This window comes from Cariama cristata, unplaced genomic scaffold (genome assembly GCF_000690535.1).
Source record: "Cariama cristata isolate BGI_N322 unplaced genomic scaffold, ASM69053v1 scaffold16132, whole genome shotgun sequence".
Taxonomy (NCBI): Eukaryota; Metazoa; Chordata; class Aves; order Cariamiformes; family Cariamidae; genus Cariama; species Cariama cristata.
In genome coordinates, this window is record NW_009605639.1 from 1 (window position 1) to 8333 (window position 8333).

General features: G+C 51.4%; 1 protein-coding gene across 1 annotated transcript in view; it reads right to left on the bottom strand.

The window, feature by feature from the left end:
- Nucleotides 1–8: 8 nt before the first annotated feature.
- Nucleotides 9–8333, bottom strand: part of LOC104158416 (deleted in malignant brain tumors 1 protein-like) — a gene marked incomplete at both ends in the record, with an annotated part of 20334 nt that continues 12009 nt past the window's right edge. The window contains 1 exon segment of the mRNA XM_009696057.1: nucleotides 9–334. Within this exon segment, the coding sequence (XP_009694359.1) occupies nucleotides 9–334 (326 nt within the window).

Here is an 8333-nt window from a genome sequence, read left to right on the forward strand (position 1 = left end):
TTACCTGAGCACACCACGCCAGCATCTTCGCCGTGGTGGCAGTTGTTCCTTCCCCAGCCCTTTGTCCTGCAGTAAGACAGGGCGACCTCCATCCCCGTGCAGTTGACATCGTCCAGCCAGATGGGACCGGTCCCTCCCCTGAAATGCCCGGCCGTGGGGGCTGACAGTGCCACGCCACAGCCCAGCTGCCGGCACACCACGCCAGCATCCTCCAGGTCCCAGTGGTCATCGCATACCGTTCCCCATCGGTTCTCATAGAAGACCTCGACCCTGCCGGCGCAGCGGTGTGGGCCATCTGACAGGCGGAGGGGCACTCGCTGGGGAGCAACTGGGTCTGCAAGAGGGATACGGAGAGGGTCTGGTGTGGAAGGGCAGCACCGGGAAAGGCTGTGTCGCTTGCATGAGCTTCACAGAGCCCCTGCAAACAGCTTATGCGAACCATGGGTGTGCTTCTCCTTTGGCTCAAAGACAAACCAAAAAAAAAAAAAAAACCAAATTAGAAGTCCAGGAGATAAATGCTCTGTAAACCTCCTTTTTGAAAGACAATTATCTTTAAAGGAGTTTCAGATACTTTTTTGCTTCATGTTCCCCACCAATGAAAAGGAAAACACTGCCAGCTGGGCTGAAAACTCTGGGAAACTGTATGTAGGGAGTAGTTGCTAGGTGTCTGATGGAAAGAGGGGGTCTGTCTGAGTGCAACCTGGTGCTTTAATTAGCGGTTTGCATGATGTGACAGGGAGCCTGCACAGCAAATTAGCCCATCGCCTCTAACCAAGTGGAGCTGCGTCTTAGAGGATGGCATTACATGGGCTGAAACTACAGCAAGAAAGGTAAATATGAGGGGTTTAATCGCCGTGGCAGTAAGCGCTGGAATGGTTGAGCTGCTGTGGGATGCCTGGGTTGGGGTCTGGGTAGAGGCTGCAGCATCCCCTGCAGAAGGGGATGCAAAACAAGGCAGGCAGAGGCAGAAAAAAAAGTAAGAAAAGCACCTTAGCATCCCACTTGCAGCACAATTGGTCACCTCCTGGAAAGCCTTCACGTCCGCAGGCTGCGGAGCAGAATGAATGTTCCTGTTTGCACTGGGGGGGAGAGGACTTTGTGCCCTTTGTAAACGAACTGGCTGGCCCTGAAGAAGTGGCCAACACAAATAAGCAATTTCTGGTCTTGACTGTCACCAGCTGGTAAGGCTCCAAGCATTTCCCAACCACTCTGTGCAAGGGCAGCAGTGCAGAGGCCAGGATAATTATTCAGCTAATGAGGTCTCCTTCCCCATCCACTGCTTTCTTTTCCTTTTCAAAGGCCGATGGGTCAAAGGAAGCTTTACCCCATCCATCTGCAAGCCCAGTCCCCCCCATTCCTGCAGATCACTGACCCCCTCTTTCTCCGAGGATGCTCCTTCCCCCGTGCAAGAGCCACTCACCACAGAGGCATGCCAGGTAGATGAGGAGCCCTGCTCCAGTGAAGCCAGCCAGGCTGCTGTGCCGGGACAAAAGGCGATGTCCTGAAAATCCCATGCCCGTTGCATGTGCCTTAGGACAGGTGACCGTCCCAGTGCGAGTTGCAAGCTGAGCTGGGTGCCGTGGGTGGTGAGAGCAGGTTTGTCCCCTCCTCTGCAGCAACGTGCCCCGTGTTTGCCCAGCACTCATCCCTCCTCCGGCACTGACCCCTCCTCCCTGCTGTCCCCAGGATTTTGCCCTCTAGTTTTAAGTGGTTTAAGTGTCCCCCCAGCACCCAAGCCATGTCTGCTAGGAGGATACCCCCCTTCCCAGCTGCGTCTGCCCCATTTCATCCCCACCTCCCCAGTCCCCAGTCAGCTCCAGGCTGTGAATCTGGCAGCAGGAAGGTTTCCAATGATGACTTACAGAGGTTTGCACCCTTGGGAAAAGCTGAGCCTCATCTTGCAGGTATCCAAAGGTGAACCCTCATTATACAGAGATACCCCCAGGGTGCTTGCAGAGGGCAAGGAGCCTCCTTTCCCGTGCCAAAATCAGGAGTTTTGAGGGGTCATGTACATTGAATAGCATGCTCTGGCCGGAGTCTGTCCCAAAGTCAGGGTGCTGAAGCCATCGTGGGTATAAAATGCACAGTCTGTATTCTGGGAGTATCACGTAATATAAAGAATAAGAGGAGGGTGGTCCAGAAACCATGTGGAAGCTGCTGAGATTAAGCTGTAAACATGCTCAGGTTTCGGGCACCTCTTGTCGCATCCCTTAGTTTAAGGGAATTCACAGGCCGATCTCGGAGGCAGGCAATGGTTTGTGCTAAGCATCCCCACGCTTGTACTATAATTGGGGTTTTCAGTGAATAGTCTTGTCACCTGCAAGCAGCAGGATGGGGTATGATGGGGCCCCCGGGATGAACTGTGGGTTTTTGCATCCCAAGGCTGGGGTTGGAGGCATGGCTACGGGGCAAGGATCCTGCCTGGTCCCTGGGGCTGGTGCAAGGAAAGTAGAGCATCGCCGAGCCCTGGGACCAGGACACTGGATCGGGTGGGGTCCTGGCTGTGCCACCATCAGAGATGATGGAGCTGGGCATGGTCATGCCTGGTAGAGGGAGCGAAGAGGGGAGCTCAGCACCTCTTGACACTGCAGCCAAGGACCCTGCAGCCCCTTTCCCTTCTCAGCTCGTCTCCTCAAACCCCCTCCCCGGCCCGTCTCCCTCAAATCCAGCCTGCAGTCCCCGCCACACCAGGCACAATGGACAGCAGGCATCGACATTTCTGAGACGATGCCATGGGGCACCTCACCCCTCTTTATGACCATGAGATGGGAAACGGCTACATCCCATTCAGTCGGTGCTGAGTTGCAAGTTCCCCAGGGCCATGGGCTCCCATGGCTGTGCAAGGCAAGCAGAACCAAGTACAAAGAGTCTCAGCAAAAAAGCAGTCCTGAAAGGATGCTGCATGCTGCGCCCAGCAGTGAACATGACCTGGGGAAGGGTTGCCTGAGCACACAGCACTGGCATTTTCCCCACTGTGACAGGAGCTTGCACCCCAGGGCTGAGCTGGACACTTGGAGAGGGCAGTTTTTGGCCCCAGGCAGTCCACATTGTTTAGCTGGATACAGCCTGGTCCCTATATAAAATCCTTACTGCTTTGTGGTGCAAGAAGACCATTAATTTTCAGCCTTCAGTGGCTGCAAAGTTTAAGCCTTTCCTAAAGACAGCTCCCCCATCTTTTTCAATTCACTTCAAGTCACCATGGGAGGCTCATGCCAAGAAGAGGAGCCCCACCGGCTTCCCTGCCCACCCTCAGCTCCCTGTGGTCTGAACATCATCTTAGGGGCTGCAGGAAGGTTTGTTACCCACCCTCCCAGTAATTAAGGTGCAGCCCTTGGCACGACACAGCACGGAGGCATGACATCTTGCCCCTGTGATTTGCTTGCACAGCTACTACTACCCTTCAACCTGGAAACATGAGCCTGGATGGTCCAACATTTCCTTGTGAAGCTACGTAAGCAAGATGCAATAACTGTGAAGCCAGAAAAACAGAGTGAGGTTGTATGCCTGTAGGCTTGCCTGTGATGGGCTGGGCTGTGAAGTCCTGCAAGGTGTGAAATGCATGATGGAAAAGTGGAAATCACTGATGTCCAGGGTAAACAAATAATTTTTAGCTAGTAAAGATAGCACATAGAGGGGAAAAAAAACAAAACAAACAAAACCCATGCTCTACTTTGAGCATTGCTATCCCACCAGCTGCATTTTGAAACCCAACCCTCACTGCATTTTTTGAGTGCAAATGAAAAGGGGGGGGGGGGGTTCATGCTCTTAGTGGTGGGAGAGTGCAAGAGCTTTGCAGGAATCATGGCTTGGAAAAACTTGGACTGCAAGCCTTGCAGACATCCCTCACGGTCCCATTTTTAAGGGTTCTGTGAAGCAGAGACGGGGAAGCAAGTCTGGGTTTGGAGGATGCCTATTTTGACCCAGTATTTGACCAAGAGATCATTGTATAACTTGCCTTTAACTCTTACTTTAATTGCTAACTAAGAGCTAAAGCTAAGTCATACATATTTCCCACTGAATCTGAGAAGTGTTCAATCCAATCCATACCATAAGTGGCACAGGAGACACAGTCAACATGCAAACCAGGTCACTTCTGATGGCCTCCAGCCTCTCGGCACCTAGACTTCTTGTGTTAAGCATGTTCCCTTTAGCACCTGCTTTTAGACACATTATTCATGCTTTTGCCTAATTTCTCTTCGAACTAGCTGACACCATCAGCCTCTGCAATCCTCCCTGGGGCAGCAGCTTCCAGAAGCTCCCAGCCCTTTGTGCGCTCTCTCGACCTGCTCTACTTGCAGTACACCCTTCCTGAGATGTGGTGACAAGCGCTACACACACTACAAAAGGCGTAGAAGAACAAGGATTGTATATTGCAGCAAAATTATACCCCCTGTCTTGTCCTCAATGCTATTCTTTAGGGTATGCGACGTTTTGTTGGGTTTTTTTTTGACTGCTGCAGCACACAAAGATGATGATTTTGAAGAACTCGTTTGCAGCTGCCTACCAGAAAAGGAAAAAATTCTAAGCTAGACATGGTGCACCATGAATTTCCTTGCATTGCATTGCACAGATGTCTAGCTAGATGGCAGAAAATTGCCTTATTATTCAAGGGCAAACAGTTGGAAATACTATCCTGTGACTGCCTTGCAGTCTCCAAACTTGCTTGCACCTTCCAGGGGAGCAAAGAAATCACGTATGTGCCAAGAGCTGAGCGTCGCAAACTGTTCTCTGCAAGGTGGGGATGCAAGATGGGAGAAGCCATCAGGATCTTCTTGTGCGGCTCATTTTTGTCTGCTGACTGCTCCCAGTGACTGTAATGGCAGCCCAGCACAGATACCTTCAGCACTTGGGGTTGTTGCAAATACCTGAGGTCTGCATGTGCCAGCATCTCCATGGTTCAGCCCACCACAACTGATGCGACACGGACTCATCTTGTGCTATCCCTCGGCCTTTGCATCTCAGCATCTTCCACTGAGCTGAAGCATCCAACATTTCTCATCCTCCTCTTCAGCAATGAATTAATTTGTTGCAAACTCTGTCTAGATAAAGATAAAGAGATCCCAGGGAATAACTTGAGCTGGGAAAAATCTATCAGTCATAACAGGGATGGAGGAACCTCACGGCTTGAAAATTTTTAGTATAAGTGGCCTGACGCTGGCAATTACCTGATTTTCTCCAACACAGCTGGTCCCCCTCTCCCTGCAGCCAGGCTGCAGGACTCCCCAGCACCATCTCTGGACGTTTGGGCTGCCATGTGCCCTTGCAGCCATTTGGATCCACCCCAGAGCCTCTGAGGATCCTTGCGGTTCTGGATCTGGCACAGGCAGCCAAGCAGCCCCAGCTGCTCTCGCAGACCTCCCGGGGCAGAGCCCCACCAGGGCTGGGAGCGGGGAGGAGATGGTACTGGAAAGGGACCTAAGCTGTGCTCAGTGTCATGGTTGTGACTGGGGAGGAGGGGAGGAGGATACGAAGCAAATTGCTAGCTGCCCAGACACCGTCCCCCCACCCCTTCATCTGCCCATCCTTTTGTGTCCTCCAGACTGAACCTCCCCCAAGACTCTCCTGAAGGAGTTCCCTCCCAGGGAATCATCACTGCAATAATACTCAGGAGTATCCAAAAATGGATATCCCATGGAGAAGTCTCTCTGTTAGCAAGGGCCATTGCCTTATTTATCACTCCATGGAGAAGGCAGCATGACTGATGGGTCAGAAATGTCAGCATCCTGGGGCAGCAGGGCATGGACCAGAGTTGCCCCAGGGCCTATTTGCAGAGGACACTGAAATGGACTGCAGGGACAGGCTGGAAAATGTGTGTAGGATCAGCACACCTCAACCTTGGATGTTTCAGAGACCTGTGCGTGGGTGTCAATTCCTTTTTGCAAGGTGCCCTTATGTTCCTCAGTGCTGTTAGACACATGCACTCAGCTACCCAGATCCCACTTCTAGCCTTAAAAAGAGCTTTACCCCACTCCTAACCCTTTCTTGCCACCTCCACGGGCTTTAAACACAACCTGAAGGATGGGCAGGTTGTAGAGTCAAAGTTAGTGCCCAAGGAGATGTTGGATGGTGGGTAGACTGCCTGTCCCACCACACTGGTGGCCGGATCTCCTGTCTTACCTCCCAGCCCTCTGCAAATTGCCAACCGATCATCCCTGGTCAAATATCCAGGTTGCATCAAACTGAAGCAACCCAGGGATGTGTCCAGAATGGCTCGTCCATAGAGGAGATGAAGGAGTAGGAGGCTCTGCAGCAGCCTGAGATGACTATGCCATGCAAGGGAGGAGCGTGGAGCTGAACTCCTCTGAACTGTGCCAGGAAAAGGCTGAAAAGGGAACTGTGCTTCCCAGGTAAGGCGTAGCTCTGGGCCACAGCTTTAGGAATGAGAAGAAAGAAAAGCTAACTTTGCAAAGCCTCCTGCATGCATCTCTGTTACCCTCATTAGGGTCATTAGGGGAATGACTGTTACCCTGCTCATCAGCAGAGAGCAGGACCAAGGCAAGTCAAGGGTCAGCACAGGATGTCCTGGCCTACGGCAGAACTATTAATTCTGATGCATGTTTTCATCTCAAAGTGCCTGAAATAAGGTGTGTTTCAGCTGACTAAGGTGTGTTCCTGCAGCACGAAAGGGACCGTGCAGTGCATAGCCCAGGTCATGGTGCCAGGACCTGGGTGCCCAGTGGGACAAGACCTGCTGAGACAGCTTTGGGAGACTGGACAAGGGGTGAAGGATCCAGCCCTGCTGTAGTCCCTACTGCCCTCCAGAAGCAGCCCTTGGAGTGCATTTAGAGATGTCCTGGGGCTCTCAAACCCAGGGAGAAACATAAAGCTGGTATTACAGCAGAAGCCTTGAGAAGTGGAAACACACAAGTCAGTGTAAAGGACAGGCATGGGATGACAAGAGGTGGGGCACACTGGAAAGCCCAAGGCTATCAGCAGATCACCCATCATCAGCTTGCAGGCCTTGATCTGGATAAAAACAGTTTTAGGGGTAACAAAGAAAAAGTACCCAACACAGAGAAAAAAGCCCCCATATATAGTCTGTTTGGGTGCAATACTGATTTGTGGGCAGATAAGGCAAGAATGTGTGAAGGTATGTCAGAAAACACGTGAATCTGAAAATGGAAGAAGGTGAGGAGAAAGAAGAAATCCCATCAACATCACAATCTTCCCAGGAAAAAGCTTGGATCCCTGATGATCCACTGCCAAGCCCCCTTGCATGAGGAAGTCTGGTGCTGTTGACCTTCAGATTGAGGGAACAGCAGAAAAGTGAGCATAGGACCTGGGAAAGTGGCAGAAACTAGGGAGTGTGTGCCCTGGGCAACTCCTTTTTAGTGCAATAGAGCCCAGGACCAACCCACACCCAGGTATCAACTGAAAATTCCCAACATCACCACCAACTGGACTATGAAATCTTCATGCAAGGCTTACTACAAGTTTAACACAAGGAGTTAGTACCCAGAGAAGCACTTCCACAAGCCTTAAATACTCCTCTGTACATACCACAGCCATAGACTTGGCCATAGTCCTGTCTGGTCCTCTCCTGCATGCTGTAGGATCAACTTCTACTCATCAGTTCTCCAAGGATTTGGCCCGTTTGGGCTTTTCATGCACTCCTCGTTTCCCTTGGCAGATGCTTTCCACACATTGTGCAAGCCATCTTCTGTTTTCCAGCTTGGTCAATCCTTTCAGGGCACTCCAAGCCTTCATCTTCTAAACCCCTGTGACCCAGCATGCATACCCTGTTTCCTCTCTTCCCCTACCTTGCAGATGTTCATGCTTTTACCCCACTGTATTTATCACATCGCTCAGCCTGTTTCCCTCTGGTTGGCTACCTATCTATTTTCCTGGTACTTCATGAGCAGGATTGTCCTGCCAACACATGGCAGGGTGCTTGCATGGGGTCTTGCTTGACTGCTTTGTAGTCCCATACCACTTGGTTTGACACGAGCTGCACTGGTGCCCAGTGCTTATTTCTATGACCAGAGCTTCTTAAACCTCCTGCCAGCAGCCTTCTGCATGGCTGACTCACACCTCCGCGCCCTCCAAGCTCTTCACAAGAAGCCTCTGTCCTCCGAGAGGCTCAAGGAGACTGATATCCAAGGACACAAGGCACAGGAGAGTGTTTGGAAATATAGCAGATGGAAGAGATCATCGAGATCTAGTTGCCCCCATACAGATGCATCTAGTGAGCTGTAGGTCCTTTGTCACGTTTGCCAGTCCTATATCAGTGTCCTAGAACTAGGGCACCTCAGATGGCTCGCAGTATCTACATGAAGCCTAAATTGAGCTTTCAGGTGCAGTCTGCAAAACTGTTCAACTTAACCGCTGTAGGG